Raw genomic sequence first — 16,063 nt, forward strand, 5'->3', positions numbered from 1 at the left:
ATACACACTCACTTTTAATTACACGCATCTATATAGTATATCATTTGTACTAATACTCTGATAAATAATTAATAGGATCTGGGACTGTAAATAAGAAATCAGAACCAGGAGTTCGACTAACAATCATATGAAAAAAAGTGTGAAAGTGTGTATAAATCACACTTTTAATTTTATATATTTTATGTGATTGATTGCTAGGTGTTAAATTTGAGTGAATATTTGAATTATATGGCGTGAGCCTGAAATAGTTATGTGTTATTTGATATTGATGGCGTAATATGATGTGAATATGTGATTTGTGCAATGGATATGTTTAGGGCATTAGCAATGGGGCGCCCTAAGGCGCGCCCTAAGGCGCGCCCTATGGCGCGCCACGTCAGCAGTTTTATCCTCCTACCTCCTCACCTGCAGTGGGGCGCCCTAAGACGCGCCCTAAGGCGCGCCCTATGGCGCGCCACATCATCATTTTTTTAATATTTATTACAAAACTCATACGAATTTAACAAAATTAATACATTAAAATACGAATTTCAAAAACTTCATTTCATTGAATAAAAATTAATACATTACAATGCGAATTAAAAAAACGCGAACTCAACAACGGCGGTTGCGAGCCCACACTTCTTCGATCATGTCGTTCATGAGCTGCGCATGATCCTGTTGGTTGCGCATTGAGGCCTGTCTAGATAGAACCTCGTTGAAGCCTAACGGTAACCCTCTATCGGGTGGCTCGGTCGACGCGCCGGCCAAACTAGATGCACGATCATCTTCATTCCAATCGGTGATGCTTCCGCCTTCATTCTCGACTATCATGTTGTGCATGATTATGCACGCATATATGACATCGGCGATGACATCCTTGAACCAGAAACGAGCCGGCCCTTTCACAATTGCCCACCGTGATTGGAGCACGCCGAATGTCCGCTCGACATCCTTCCTCGCCGACTCCTGCTTTTGCGCAAATAAAACCCTCTTCTCACCAATTGGGCAGCTAACCGTCTTCACAAAAACAGGCCACCGTGGATAGATGCCATCGGCCAAGTAGTACCCCATATGGTATTGGCGTCTGTTGGCAGTGAACTCGATGGCCGGGCCGTTGCCATTACATTGATCGGTGAAGAGGGTGGACGAGTTGAGGACGTTAATGTCGTTGTTCGACCCGGCTACGCCGGGATTCATATTGGTTGGATTTGTGAGAGAGAATATGTAGAGGTATGCACAAATGAATGACAAACGCTCTTTAAATAGAAAACCAAACCGCGTGCCATCGTCCGCGACCTATCGTCCGTGTACGCCACAATGGGGAGGACGATGGCGCGGACGATGCCTATCGTCCGCGGCCATCGTCCGTGTACGCCACAATGGGGAGGACGATGGCGCGGACGATAGGCATCGGGCGCGCCATCCTCCGCGCCCTTAGTATCGGCCGCGACGATCGTCCGCGACCTATCGTCCGTATCCGCAATGGGCGCGGACGATCGATGGCGCGGACGATGCGCGCCATCGGGCGTGCCATCGTCCGCCCATTGCGGATGGCCTTATCTATAGTATTGAAGTTAATTGATGGAATATATGGATATGTAATTGGTGCAATGGATATGTTTGATGTGTGGTATTGGAATTATTTGAATCATGAGATTAAAGATGATATGTGACGGTCTTGCTCTGGATCTGATATACAATGGCAATGTACCCACGGGTCATATACAATGGCAATAGACCTACGGGTCATATACAATGATAATAGACCTACGGGTCAATACAAAGAGCAAAGAGGGGCCTTCGTGGAAAGGTCAATACAAAGAGGGACATTCGTGGAAAGGTCAAATAAATATAAGGGACCTACGAATCGTGTACAATGGAAATCCGGACAGATACCGGGCTTGATTAGTCACATAATATTAAAAAGGATCATAAAGGAATATTCATATGAATATGAAATTATTTATGATATTTATTGTTTCTAGTTATATATATTATGGAGTAGTTAAAGAATATGCTTGATATGTCTGTGACGTGAAATAAAAGGTGAAATTTATATACACTGACTTGTGGCTCATATAAACCATTAATATTTTTCAGGCAAAGATATCACTGATGTTTTGGTTGATATGAGTTTTAGAAACTCCACGTGTTATCAGGGTTGGCGGCGTACGCATTATAGCAACCTTCTCCTCCTCGTCATTTTGCATGTAGACCAATGTGTAACATATAGAGTGGTCAGAGAGTCTCAATACAGTTTAAAATATTTTGAAATATGAAACAAATTAATGTTAATTTCTGAGTTTATCTTATATGAGTATTTTATAAATTTTACGTGTAAGTTATTTGCTTAAAAATTTCATATTTATATAATTAGAATATACGACAAAGGGGTTGGTTGGGGTATGACAGGTAGTACTAATTCCATTTAAATAATTTATAATAGTACTTAATAAATTTCAGGCACATAAACGTGATCTTAAATTATTTCTTATCAATTATATAAAAAATTATGCTTACAAAATTTATATTCTTTTATGTATGCGATTAATAGCATATATGTACCACATCATCAGTCCACGGTCCACCATTCATATTTCTTTCTTCTAACTTCTCTAAAATCTTCAATTACAAACACCTTTTATATCCCATTAACTTTGTACATTGTGATTTCAAATTAAAATATTGAATGCTTTAATTACACACAACTTCACTATTTGAAATCCAAATCGTGAATTTTATCTTCTTAAATTGTGAATATGGTATATAGGAGTAATATGTATGTGATGAATAGTGTTCATAAATTACCTTTGACGAGTTTCATAACAGAATAAACTTTATTTAATATAGAATTAATACCACTTAAATCTTATAAATGTTCACACATTAATTTTCTATTGCCAAACTAAAAAAGTCCAAGCTTTTTGCAACTCTCAATAGCTCCATCATACATATCTTCCAAACCATACTTCTACTTAAACCCTGTTTCCAGAAGCTTCTGTGACGAAATCTCAGATGCTCTCCCCATAGAACTACCAAAACGACAATGCAAAAAATTTATTTAATCATAAGAAAAACACAAATTAAAAGAAAATACTAACTAACCAATCAGGAGGCGCAATTTGATAGTGAGGATATTTTCTACAGAGCAATTGATACAATTCATCAATGGTAGTTCCGACAGCCGAACAAATATACCTCCCTTTTGCATCACCCGACTCGAAAAGGAAAATCTGCGCGCTCGCCACATCATCAACGTGCACAACATCAACCGAACCCGCTAAGTACTTGTACGAGTCAGCATTCCCTGCAACCATAGGGGCGAACTCAGAAAAAAATGTTGGTAAATGCATTATCGCGACTATATATTTTCTTACCGTTGAATCAGATAACACTGGTACACAAAATAATCCGATAAGGTGGTGTTCGGTTTCCAAGATAAAATAATACCATGATACAATTTAGGATTAAGTTGTGAGATTATTTTAGTCATATGGGGTTAGCTATGACTAATTATTCCATGATTATCCATCTGGGATTGAGTTGTGGGTTTGAATCTCATGAACCAAACGCACTATAAATTTAATCCCGGATACAATCTTGCAAACCAAACACACTCTAATATGTTTAATACATTTTGAAATTAGTACAACACATTAATCAAACTTAAAACTATGTTTATATGATACTTTTTTACTTTTATCTTTTACTAAATAAAATTTTCCTTTCTTCTCTCAAACCAATTTTTTGCACTTTTTCTTTGTTCCTTTCTCCAATTTCAGTTTCTCCTAAACCTCCAATCTCTATAATTGGCCTTCAGTTGTGTCAATATTGCATGGACTAAAGATGATTTGGGATAATTTCAATAAAATTATTGTGTGGTAGGAACTTAAGCCCCCCTCTTTTTTTTTCATTTTTTTATAGTGTGTGCCTGTCACTATAATAAAAAAGTTGGATTTGGTCAATCCCTTGGTAGTTACCGACGAATTTCCTGACAGAAAGCCCGTAGTCCACAGCTAAAAAAAATTACCAACATGTAAATTGCCGACAGAAATTTTCTGTCGGTCAACTCTGATTGCCGACGAAAAAATAGGAATTACCGTAGGTAAATTTGTTGTTTTTTTTAGTGTGATGAACGAAATAAAAACTAACCGAGTAGCATAGAGACGAGCGTGTAGACAGAAGCAGGGCAGCGGGGGGCGATGAAGGGGCCGTGTATGTAAGTAGGAAGCAGAGTGACCGTGTTTCTCTCCGAATTCTAACGCGGATTTTTCCGTTGAGGTCTTGGCCGCCGCGTAGGCAGCCACCGGGGGCGGAGATTTGTGCACGAGGTCGAGGTTGGACCAGGACTCCTCGTCGATTGTGGTGGAGATTTTGGCGGAGAAGATGGCTGCGACTGCGGAGGAAGTGTAGACGGCTCGTTTGACTGTTTTGGCGACGAGGCAAGCTTGAAGAATGGCTAGCGTGGAAGTGGTGGAGGTGTCGCCGGTGGTTGTGTCGGTGGGCATTTGATGAGCGACGAGGAAGACGCCGATGCAGCCGGCGATGGCGGCTCGGAAAGTGTCGGGGTGGTTGAGATCGGCCTCGAATATTTGAAGCCTTTCTGCTGAGCTTGGTAGATCTTTGAGAAACCCTACTTCTAGTGTGTGTTTGTGTTTGCATGGATATATATATCAATTAATTAAGTGAAAGAAAAAATAATCAATAATAATAATTTTGAGCATGTGTGATAAAAGATCTTGTGATAAATGATGGCTCGCCTTGTCAGATTCTTAGGTCAACGAAAGAATTCATCCAAGAATCTGGCGAGCTGATTCATTGTTCAGTATTTAGATTTTAAAATTCGGGTTTACGTTGAAGTTGGAAGTTTTGATTTTAAAATGAATTTGAGACATATTTTATACCCAGATTCAACAAGATTGTGGATGTCATTAAACATGTTAATTACTTGATCGGTGGTTCAAATCCTATGTAAGCTTGCATGAAGGGTAAAAATAGAGAAATTTTTGAAGCATATTGATTATGAGTTACATTCTCACACTCAAAATAAATACTCACTCAAAAAATTGTTTTTCTCTATCAATATTTTTAATAATAATGATTTACACTCGAATCAAAATAATCTAATTAAATGGTGTGTGGAAGAGAAAAAAATCTAAAAATTGAAAATGAAACAAACCTGTATTAGATCTAACAGTTGTATTGACATAAAAGCCATGTTGAAGAAGTCTCATAACCAACCAAGATCCAACATATCCATTTCCACCAGTTACACACAATTTCCCTTTCCCTATATTTTTGTTTTCCATCTTATACATATATTTAATTATAACAAATTACTAGTCAATTTATAGCCGGTAACAGAGGCAGGTATTGTAATTTTAATGGTAATAAACTCATGCATAACAGATGTGATTAGTCATATTGTTAGTGTGGATCCATAAATCCTCATATTCCAAAATTTCCTTCAACTTTCATTTGCCTATAAAAGTTATATACATAAAAAAGTGTCGTGATTTTCATTTTAGGAAGATTGGGTCGTGTTCAAAATATGATGAGTCGATTTTTATATGAACTGTTGAATATTAGTGGACCTATTGACTTGGGCTCGCATTTTATTCAATTGGGCTTGGCCAGATTTAATTAAATGAGTTCGGCCCGATCTTTTGTGAGGGCAGCCCAAGTTCCAGTCCAGCCCGTTACTTACCTTCTGCCCCCGATGGATGCCGCATGGCATCTCTGCGCGGATCATGAGCACCAGCCGTTAGATTTAGGGCTGTGCTTTTTATTACCGGGACCTCTTTTTATTACATCGCGTGACAAATCTCTTTTTATTTTTCTACAATTTCACTCTTCGTAGTATCTTAATTTATGTTCTTAGTTTGTCGTATTTTTGAATTTTTATTAGTTTGTTAGTTGTAAGTATCTACAATTTTTAAAATAATTTTAAACTTGCTAAAGGTGGTATAATAATTATAAATCGTTGTTTCATTTTATTTTAATTTTTTTTTCTTTGCGTTTCGAGAAGTTTCTACCATATTCTTTTTATTAGCCTACTGCAAGTGCTAGTTTGATTATCACTCTACTCTCATAGCTCGTCTCTCGCTAGATAAAGGTAATAAATTTCTTGTGAAATCTCTGCTAAAAGTTTTTTCTTCTCTAATTTCACATTCTGTCCTGCCTATAGACTGACAATACAGGAAAAATTCTAAATTTTGATCATATTTTGCAGGTAATTCGTGAACACACACATACACAGAAAGACGTCATTTTTTCCTTGTTATTTCAATCTAACCACCTCACAATCACAGGGTGTTTGGAGAATTGAACAAAATGTCGTTTTTTGGAGGGAAAGATCCATTTGATCACCCGTTTTTCACTCAGCCTTTCGGTGGCTTGTTTGGTGGGACGCACCCGTTTGTTGATCCATTTTTCACCAGCAATTTTGGTAGTAATTCGGGTTCCCGAAAGCAAATTTCCATTGAAGAGCTGAACCCTTATGATGATGGGAGCAGTGTTGCTAAACCTATGCCTAAACAAAACTTATCTGTTAAGAATTCAGATGAATCCCCATCAGGTACATAATGTTCTCACCTCTACTTGCCATTTACTTGAAATCAATTGTATATTTGTAATAAATGACTGCTTGGTTGAGGAACTTATCTGTAGTTGATCTTGATTGCATTATTAATCATGATGTTGAATGGTTAGAATAGGAAATGGTGTTTGTATAGGAAAGGATTAGTCATCAGGATTCGAAAATTTGTAGTTATATCTTGTTGGTTTATGTGTCTATTACTTGGTGAATGTTGAACTCTGGGTTCCAGATTATCAGAGTTTTAGCTTCCAGAGGGTCGCGTATGGTGGTCCCGATGGGATATACTACACCTCCTCTGTTGGGAGGAGGTCTGGGGGAGATGGGGTGAGTGGTTTTTCATGTTGAGGATTTGGGATCTTATGTTGACACGACCGGGCTAAGTTACTTTTTTTAATGTCGGATCAAAAGGTGTTTCTGACGGAGATGAAAGAAGACAATCGGATGGTTGGTGAATCACTGCATACCATTTCTAAAGGGATACATGATAAGGTAATCTACTTGCTGGAGTTCATGTCTTCTTCTACCCTTTGTGGAGTCTCATGATATCCAATAAAGCATATTAGTCTCATGATTCGTGTTTTGTATATATGAAGGGGCATTCTGTTACGACCAAACAATCTAAGGATGGCAGAATTGATTCATTGGAAACGCTACACAATTTAGAAGAAGGTTTGGTTTGTTCCCATAATGCCTGGAGGCAAGTTCATGTTAAGTAAGGCTGCTCTTAACATTTTGTTCCATGTCATTCTTAGATGAGCTTGCTGGTTTTCAAGAAAATTGGAAGACTAATGCTGAGAATATTTTGCCTGGACGGAGCGATGGCTTCGGTCTACTTGAGAATGCAGGTAAGCTACTCGAATTGTTTGTGCATATATTTTGTTTTATACTCATGGTTAGAATTGGTTCACATTCTGAACTGTGAATACCAGATTGATTCAGCGCAGTATGATAGTTTATGAGACCTCAGGTTACTAAACGAACTCTTGTTGCGATGTGACTATATATTGTTTTTTTCACATTTCATGGTCATTTTAGTAAAGGTCTGACTGAAGTATGAGATTGATAATTTGGAGTGATGATAAGATAAAACTGAATTTTAAGGCGTGTATATAAATGTGTAAGGTGGGAGCGGGGGGCTAGTAACAATCCAATACTTGTTAACGAATCCTTCTTGCACCACGAATCGGGCGTTTTTGTTTTTTTCAAAATTGTAATAAAAAATGGAAGGGGGAAGAAAGGTTGGGGTTTAAGTGTATGCAGCTTAAGTTTCTCTTTTTCTATAACAAAGTGCAAGCACTTGGGAGTAAAACCTATTGATTAAAATTGTAAAGCCAGTTTTCTCAAAGTTGGGTATTGATTAATGCAGGTGCGAACAAAGGTGGATGGGAGGATTTTGGTGGTTGGGGTGGGTGGCCTTTCCCATCTCTCGAGTATTATGGAAACGAGGGTGAATCTCCTCAGCCATCTTCTCGTGGTACCTCCAGAAGAATCGTCCCTGTAGAGTGAAGTCTCCTCTATCTATCTGTCTATCTATGTACTACTATGTTGTCTAATGTGGAGATGCGTGCTATGCTGTTTGGGTTTTGTATCTTTTATCGTCACGAACCATGTATTTGTGGTCTCACTTTATACATGGTTTGGCTCTAGCCTTTGTACTTAGTTCGTGCATCCGTAACTGGATATAGAACCTTAGTTTGGTGAACAAGATGTGGCACTTTTTTAAGTCCTGTTGTTGTCGTTGTCAAATATTTTGGTGTTTCGACTAAATTTGTCACACTTAGTAAGTATCGAATGCCAAACTGTTTTCTCATTTAGTTCGTTAAAGTTCAACATTTGAAAAGAATATGTTAGAAATGAAAGTTGGACAAAACGTTCAAACTTTAGGTTGATTCTAATTGTAGAAAATGCACAAGATGTTGAGTATTATCATCTCAATGTTTGAAAGTGGCATGTTGTAAATTGAACTGTTCCTGCATTCAATATTCCTTTTCCTTTGGATGGTGAAAAAAGAAAACGAAAGGGCCTTGTCCGGTTAATGATACTTGGCCATCCAGACCGAGTCGCGATCATACTAGTAATGCCCTTAGTATATGAAATCGGAGCCCAATTCATCTGTAAGTTTCTAGTTTGCGGAACAAATACAAGTCATCCGTCTCAGTTTAAGTGACATTTTTGTTAGGATGTTCTACTCAAATTAACATATTTTAACAATTGAAAAGACAATTCTCTCTACTTATATTTTATTCAATTAACACACAAGCAATCTGCTGTCAAAAAATAAATGTTTACAACCAATGCTGCTCTCTCCAATATTCTACCCAGCATTGGACATTGCTTCAAAAGGTGATTCCAAACAGTCCCAAATTGAGCTTTATTTATAAATTGGCATGTAATTATATGAACATTAGCAAATTTAAGAGAATCTAGTTACTGTAGCCATATGTTGGTTGGGATTTCTTATTGGGGTGAGATGCATCTTGTCAGAAAATCTGCAGTGTTTCTCTGTTTTTTATCCTAAAAGCAATGGTAAGTGTGCCAATAGAGTAAAATATGTATAACAGGACAAACAACATTCACAAGAATCAAAGGCAAGAATGCAGAGACACTACTTGATAATACTATAACCTTGGATTCCATCATTTTTCATTGTTTAAAACATAACCTATCCCACTACCTAAGTCATGTGTCTCACACCCTACACTGTCAGAAACTGTCCTCTTTTATTGAAATACCTCAATTCTTGCAACTTGAATCAAAATTAGACTTATGATGATATCTGATTCACAATTAGGAAGCAACTAACTGCAGAATAATCTTTGCATTAGCTATTCTTACAAGAGTAAGATGAGAAAAAGTAAGATCAGTGATGCAAGTAACTAAATTGGCTTAGATATCATACATCTCATGTGAGACACAACACAAGCAGTTGCAGACTCAGCCGCGAGTCGAAATTAGTAGATTACTAGGTCGGTCAGCAAGAGCTAGAAGGGATATTGTTTAGCTCTTGCATCACGGCTCCAATGTCGGGCCTTTGGTTGGGAGATTCATGAGTGCAGAGAAGAGCGACTTCCCCAAGCCTGGCAGCCTCAGACTCTTTAAACTTCCCTGCAAGATTTGCATCGATGAAGTCTTCAAATCTTAAGATCTCTGCTCCATGGCAGTTCAGCTGCGTGATTCTACTTTTTCCAGACAGAATTTGGAATATGATCATCCCAAAGGCATATACGTCACTCTTCTCAGTGAACCGCCCTGTAGTGGTGTATTCTGGAGCAAGATACCCCATTGCAGCACTACCCTTGAGAGTCGAGAACACAATGTCGTCTGCTAACAGCTTGTGAATGCCAGAGTCTGAGAGTAACGGGTTGTAGTGTTGGTCGATTAGCACCTTCTCGGCTGATATGTTGCTATGTACCAAAGTAGGTTTGCTACTCTGGCTCTTGTGCAAGTATTCAATGCCTGCAGATATCAACGACATCATCTCCAACATTCAACAACATAATACTCGATGATTAATCGAATCATGGTATGCAGATATAGCAAGAAATAAGTTAAAGGAATCAACGTAAACTGACTGACCTTTGGCAATTCCTTTGATTATGTATTTCCTGGTTGGCCAGTCAAGAGCCTTCCCTGCACTTGCATCGAGGTAATGCAGCAAGTTCCCATTCGAGACGAAGTCATACACGAGGAAGCACTCTCCTCTGCCCTTGGAGCAGCAGAAACCTCTCAACCTCAGGAGGTTCTCATGTTTCAAAGAGGTGAGCAGCTTCAGTCCTTTGAGAAAGTCGGCTTCATCAGACTTGCAGCTGATCTTCGAGATACACTTGATTGCAACTGTGGATCCATCCCTCAGTGTCCCCTTGTAGATGGCCGAGAAGCTGCTCTTCCCCAACAGGTTCATCTCCGAGAAATATTGTGTCGCAGACTCAACTTCATCCAAGTTGAACATATAGCTCTCGAGCACCTCCTGTGAAAAACTGCTCACATCTTGGCGCTTGGCTAGAGGATCCCAACCGTTTGAGTACTCCAGGCTGATGAGAGGCGAGGCACTTCTCCTGCAAGCCTCCTTCGTCTGGTCAGTACTCAAACGAGCATCATTAGAATCAAATGCACTCCCGATTCTCTGCTTCTGCCTACGATACCATGAAAATGAGAACAGCCCTGCCACAGTCACGGCAACAATAAGACAAACCAATCCAACTACAGCTGCAGATTGAGATTTCTTTGACTGTTGCCCTCCATTGTGCTGGACATTGGCCGATTCTGGAATGTCTTTCGCAGGCAGATGACTCGTGGCAGCTCCAAAAGGCTTCGGACTATTGGTATCTTGAGCAGAAGCACTGCAGATTCCAAGAGAAGGAAAAGTGATCCCACACAGTTCTGCATTGTTTGCATACTGGAAACCTTCATCCAGTCTCTTCAAGTCTGAGATTCGTTACACCAAAAAACATATAACATCATGTATTCGAAAACAAAAAGGATAACGACACAAAGGAATGGTTTGCTACCTAGAGGTACATTGCCGGAGAGAGTATTGTTTCGGATGTCAAGAACTTTGAGCAATGGTAGAACAGCCAATTTTACTGGAATCGATCCAAAGAGACTATTGAAGCTCAAGTCCAACCTATTTAACATCATCAAATTCCCCAAACTGGCAGGGATTGCACCACTCAACTGGTTGGACTGTAGAGCAAGAACACTAAGTTTCTTCAGAGAGCCAAGCTGTGTGGGAATATTGCCAGTTAACTTGTTATAACAGAGCTGCAACACTGCAAACAGTAGAGAAACTACCATGAATGAGTAAATTCACAAACCTCGTCATCCTTCATCACTCCCTACTTCATGTTTGCTAAATGGCTAATGTTTTTATTTCCAGAGAATAGCACAAATCTATTGCTAAGATGCAAATGGTCAACTACTTCTGATTAAAACATGTTTCCACTCACCACCATTTAGGTCCATTACAAGTCAAAAACAGAAGCATCCTATTTTATAGAAACAAAGATTCCATCTTTCTTCCAAGCTCAATCCCTCATCTAACCAAATAGAAAGGTGATGCATGCAAAATAAATGCTTTCTCACTTATCTAGTTTCATTTATGGTTTTACTTTTGCAGTTAAGGAGGAAGAGAACCCCCCCCCCCCCCCCCAAAAAAAAAGAACTGACCTTGAAGATTAGGCATATCACCAATCTGTGGAGGAATGTCACCAAAGAGATTATTGACATTGAGGTACAGATCTGAGAGGTTGGTCAAGTTAGCAAGCTCAGCAGGTACAACCCCATGAAGCTTGTTGAAGTGCAGGTACAAGCCACTCAAGCTCTTGAGTTGGCCAATCTCAGGTGGGATTTTTCCAGACAGCCCTCTTCCTTGCAAGGTGATGTTGACAATTTGGCCTTGCTCATTGCAGGCAAGCCCTACAAAAGAGGCATTGCATGGGTCAGTAGCATTGGGTGACCATGATGACAGAATGAGGCCTTGAGGGTCTAGTGAGGATTTGATGGCCATGAGAAGAGAGAGAGTGGTTGGTGAGGGCTGAGACAGAGAGTTGAATGGAAGGAGGAGCAGTGTGAGGAAGAGTGTGAAAAGGGGGAGGAGAGCCATTTTTGAGCTTCCAAGCAAAATGTGTAGTGGGAAAGTTGGTTTGGAAGAAAGCTAAGCTCTATCCTCTTTGCTAAACCAAATAGTGAGTAAAGTTTGCTTCTTTATCAATTGGGAATTTTTCCAAGTCCACTTGTATAAAAAGTTTGCTTCTTTTTTGGTGTCAAACAATGGAGTTGCAGAGCTCTATATCTCTCTTTTTTCTGTTCAAGATGGGTCTCACTGTGTGAGTATGTGTCCCTCTCACTCTTTTGTTTTGTTTGGGAAAATTTGAATTTGTGGTAACCGGGAAGACCGGTAGCCAGTAGAAGTCACATGGCTTTCTGCAGCCTTTAACATTTGTAATGCCTTTTTTTCTACTGAATTTTGGAATTGAGCTGATTCATGGAGTATATTAGAGAATCCCTGTGTCAAAGTATCAATTATATCTGAGAATCTGACCAACCCACTTTTATTAGTATTTTCTTTTTTTATAATAATTGCTACTCCCTCCGGCACACTCTAATTGGAACATTTTTTTCGGCTTAAAATTTTGTATAGTAATCTTTTTATTCTAATTAAATTGAGTTAAAACTTTTGCGGACGGAAATTAAGAAATTGTATTAAAAAAATATGGAAGATAAATAAAGTAAAAAATATAAAGAGAGAGTAAGGTATGTAATGAATAAAGAGTGATTGTGTGGATGTTTGTTTTTCAAGATGTACCACATGTATACAACCTCAAATTTTCATATGCATCAAGATGTACCACATGTATACATGCCCTTTGGTGGGGAAAATGCCCATCCCTAAAAGTTTGTATCTATACTGATATTTCCTCTAAATTTGCATATTTATTTAAATTCTTTCTTAAATGTTCCTTCTCAATTCTTCAAATTATTTGCTTATTGCATACTTTACAATTCACTCTTTTTTAAAACAAATTTATCACATATACAACTTTGAACATATAGTACTCACATTATTCTACAACATTTAAAACTTTTGTAGAAATCTTTAGTCAGAAAATACTCCTCAAATCATATTGAAGAAGTCATCTGACATAAGGCTAGGGATAAGTTTATGTAATTTCAATGTCTCAATATTTTAGTGTGTTTTCTTTTCAAACTGTTTCATAGTAATGTACCTCTCTCCATCCACTATTAACTGTTTCATTTATTTTTAATACAAGTTTTAAGAAAAATTGATAGAAAAAAATAGTGGAATATAGTTTCACTTGTGTATGTTAGTTTTAAATGAAATATGATAGGAATGAGTTAGTGAAATTAATGGTCCTATCACTATTTGAATCGAGACTTTTATTCACAGACAGACTAAAATGAAAAAACGTGAAATGTTAGGGATCTATTTGACGGAGTTAGATTTTTTTTGGGTGTTTTGAACTACTCCCTTCATCCTAATTAAGTTGGGGTAAAATTTATGGATAAAAATTAGAGTAAAGGCCAAAATTGGTCCTAAACATATGGTCATTTTACGATTTTGGTCATAAACTTTATCTTTTGTATTTTTTGGCCCTGAACATATTACCATTTTACGATTTTGGTCATGGACTAACTGTTCCGTTAAAACTAACGGTCAACGGGTTTAATCCCGATTTTGACCAAATTAGACTTTTAATTCTGATTTTTTACTCCCTAATTAATTCCCTAATTATTTTACCCTAAAAATTAAGAAATTTTGTTGAATTGATTTGTGTGATGAAATAAAGTAACGGTGATTAGATGTTTTGTTTTTTTTGTCAAAAAAGAAAATGAGTCATACCAAAAGGAAATACGACTAAATTTAGTTGGAACGGAGAGAGTACAATTTATAATATAAATGTCCAATAAAAATATTAACAACATAATAAGAAAACAACTTAGACGATGGATTTCAAAATTTCTACATCAAATTTGAGCATTAAATAACATCGGATGAATGTTTAAATCCAGGTTGTATCTCGTCCAGAAAAATAAATGCTTTAAACTGTAAGGTTTAATTTATTTGAAATGGTTCAAAAATTGTCGAAAGATGAAGATTTATTTTGTAGTCATCGCTTTTTTCTTTTAAATAATTTGAATGCAAATTTTAATAAATACTCCATACTTATACATTTTGTCCGACATATACGAGAATTCCCATGTCCAATGCAATTTGTGATTAATATTAAATACCATGTCACAGTCGGCCGTTGAAATAGTAGAATAAATGTTTTCAAAATTCAATTTGAATTTGACTAAAAAATTAGCCTTAAATGTTGTTCGAAGCTGGGGACAAACTTGTAGCGGAAAACTGAATAAAGGTTCTCTAATTTATTTCGGATATCTTTCCTACTGTTTTTTCAATTTTGTAGCTTTTCAAGGCTAATAAATCTGGTGTATAAATCATCTTGGATAATTCTCATATTCATAGAAATTTGAAAAAATATCATATATCTTTACACATATAATGAAAAGTTTTTTTGTAAATTAGGTGTGTAGTAGTACTAAAATATTTATTTATAAAATTTCAAAGATATATTATATATATTGCATCTACAATGCTATTCTTATGCAAAATGATATCATATGACAATAGTCATGTTAGATAAAGAAGAGTGTTTTATGCCACTTTGATGAAACTTGAAAGTGATGCTTTTAGATACATTTTTGTTTTTTAATGTAAAAATCAACTCATTGCCAAAAATGAAATGTCTTACTCCTTCCGATTTCTTATGTCATATTGTGATGTTTGTTTTGTTCCATTTTAAATGTTGGTAATGTGAAATTTTAAAGTACTACTATAAATTATGCTAAATTTATGATTATGGATGTCAGTGTAGTTCGGAACTCATGGACTAGCCCGAATAACCCTTAAATTTAAAGAGTTAGGGTTAGAAATTTATAGTCTAATAAAATGACTATCTAATTAGTCTGCATCCGATTAGTCCATAATCTGAGTAGAATTGATCATCCAATGGATTAGATCTAACTATTGTCTATTAACACATATACTAAAAGCTGGTGAACACAAATCCGAGAACGTATCTTATGACTTATAATTAGTACTCCACTATATACTTTCTAATGTATTTTACAAAAAAAATGTTATAAAAGTTTAGCAATTAAATGCATATAAAATGACTCAATGCAACCCTTCTAAATTTATTTAATGCTATTATTTTTGTACTGATGAAACAAACATGGAGTACTACTCATGTAAATTTAAGTGGATGGCTTAGTAAATTTAGGGAAAAATAGACACCCATGTCCTGCATAATTCCACGTATTGTAATGTAACAATTTGGGAAAATAAATGTGGGCTCACGAGTCACGAGCCTCCATCTCTATCTATCTCCATTATTGTAGCTCGGAAATATCAAAACATTTGTTCAACCAATTTAAAATTTCTCCTATCCAATTATTTGTTTCCCATCATCACACCAATTGCACTTCCACTACTTGAAAAAATATTTATATATCGAAATTATTTTATTTCCATGGATAATAACAACAGTGGCTTCCTATAATATTGTAGTGATTTTCCAGCTTCTACATGGCAGCTATATGGTGGTATCACTGGTATGATTAGTAAAATTCTTAACTACTATTAAATTTCGATACATTATCCTCATCATAATATTAATATACCATATAATTAAAATATCTTGATTAAATCAATCTATTTCATCTTATCTCAATAAGAGGATCATCAAATGAATTTTAAATATATTGCTTCCTAGCATACAAAAATAGGCATATTAAACAATAGATACATAATTATGTGTTTTAAATCATTGTCAAATATATTTCCTTGGGACTGAAGTTTTACTCCATTAATCAAATCGGAGATCGCTAGATCCAAGAAGTAGTGCCGCCTCTCTTATAATTTTTCAATTATTTAATTTCTACTACCTTCGTAATTAA

At 36.8% G+C, this 16,063-nt stretch overlaps 2 protein-coding genes and 1 long non-coding RNA gene across 4 annotated transcripts; 1 reads left to right on the top strand and 2 right to left on the bottom strand.

The window, feature by feature from the left end:
* Positions 1-2,824: 2,824 nt before the first annotated feature.
* Positions 2,825-5,841, bottom strand: LOC121762003. Its single transcript, XR_006042145.1, has 3 exons — positions 4,135-5,841; positions 3,088-3,289; positions 2,825-3,014 (listed from the first exon to the last, which is right to left on the bottom strand). It is a non-coding gene; the product is annotated as an uncharacterized LOC121762003 (long non-coding RNA).
* Positions 5,842-5,955: 114 nt separating this feature from the next.
* LOC121762002 lies at positions 5,956-8,394 on the top strand. Of its 2 annotated transcripts, none has more exons than XM_042157727.1 (7): positions 5,956-6,097; positions 6,294-6,559; positions 6,810-6,904; positions 6,989-7,069; positions 7,174-7,249; positions 7,333-7,425; positions 7,947-8,394. In XM_042157727.1, the coding sequence occupies exons 2-7, from the start codon at positions 6,316-6,318 to the stop codon at positions 8,084-8,086; spliced, it is 729 nt and encodes a 242-aa protein (XP_042013661.1). In that variant the 5' UTR covers positions 5,956-6,097; positions 6,294-6,315; the 3' UTR covers positions 8,087-8,394. The 2 variants fall into 2 exon arrangements, with proteins under 2 accessions (XP_042013661.1, XP_042013662.1); XM_042157728.1 differs by having other exon boundaries at positions 6,076-6,214.
* A 973-nt stretch (positions 8,395-9,367) lies between these two features.
* LOC121762001 (LRR receptor kinase SERK2-like) lies at positions 9,368-12,458 on the bottom strand. The gene is made up of 4 exons (XM_042157726.1): positions 11,747-12,458; positions 11,089-11,349; positions 10,157-11,005; positions 9,368-10,036 (listed from the first exon to the last, which is right to left on the bottom strand). The coding sequence occupies exons 1-4, from the start codon at positions 12,180-12,182 to the stop codon at positions 9,552-9,554; spliced, it is 2,031 nt and encodes a 676-aa protein (XP_042013660.1). The 5' UTR covers positions 12,183-12,458; the 3' UTR covers positions 9,368-9,551.
* Positions 12,459-16,063: the final 3,605 nt, after the last annotated feature.

Source organism: Salvia splendens, chromosome 13 (assembly GCF_004379255.2).
Source record: "Salvia splendens isolate huo1 chromosome 13, SspV2, whole genome shotgun sequence".
In the NCBI taxonomy this organism is placed as follows: Eukaryota; Viridiplantae; Streptophyta; class Magnoliopsida; order Lamiales; family Lamiaceae; genus Salvia; species Salvia splendens.

Bases quoted from the DNA above. Each gene is read 5' to 3' on its own strand.
- LOC121762001 (XM_042157726.1), bottom strand. From the start codon at position 12,182: ATGGCTCTCCTCCCCCTTTTCACACTCTTCCTCACACTGCTCCTCCTT. The intron at 11,006-11,088 runs GTAGCAAACCAT...AACGAATCTCAG, and splicing joins CTCCGGCAATGTACCTCTAG to ACTTGAAGAGACTGGATGAA. The intron at 10,037-10,156 runs GTCAGTCAGTTT...TGATATCTGCAG, and splicing joins AATCAAAGGAATTGCCAAAG to GCATTGAATACTTGCACAAG.
- LOC121762002 (XM_042157727.1), top strand. From the start codon at position 6,316: ATGTCGTTTTTTGGAGGGAAAGATCCATTTGATCACCCGTTTTTCACT. The intron at 6,560-6,809 runs GTACATAATGTT...TCTGGGTTCCAG, and splicing joins TTCAGATGAATCCCCATCAG to ATTATCAGAGTTTTAGCTTC. The intron at 7,426-7,946 runs GTAAGCTACTCG...TGATTAATGCAG, and splicing joins CGGTCTACTTGAGAATGCAG to GTGCGAACAAAGGTGGATGG.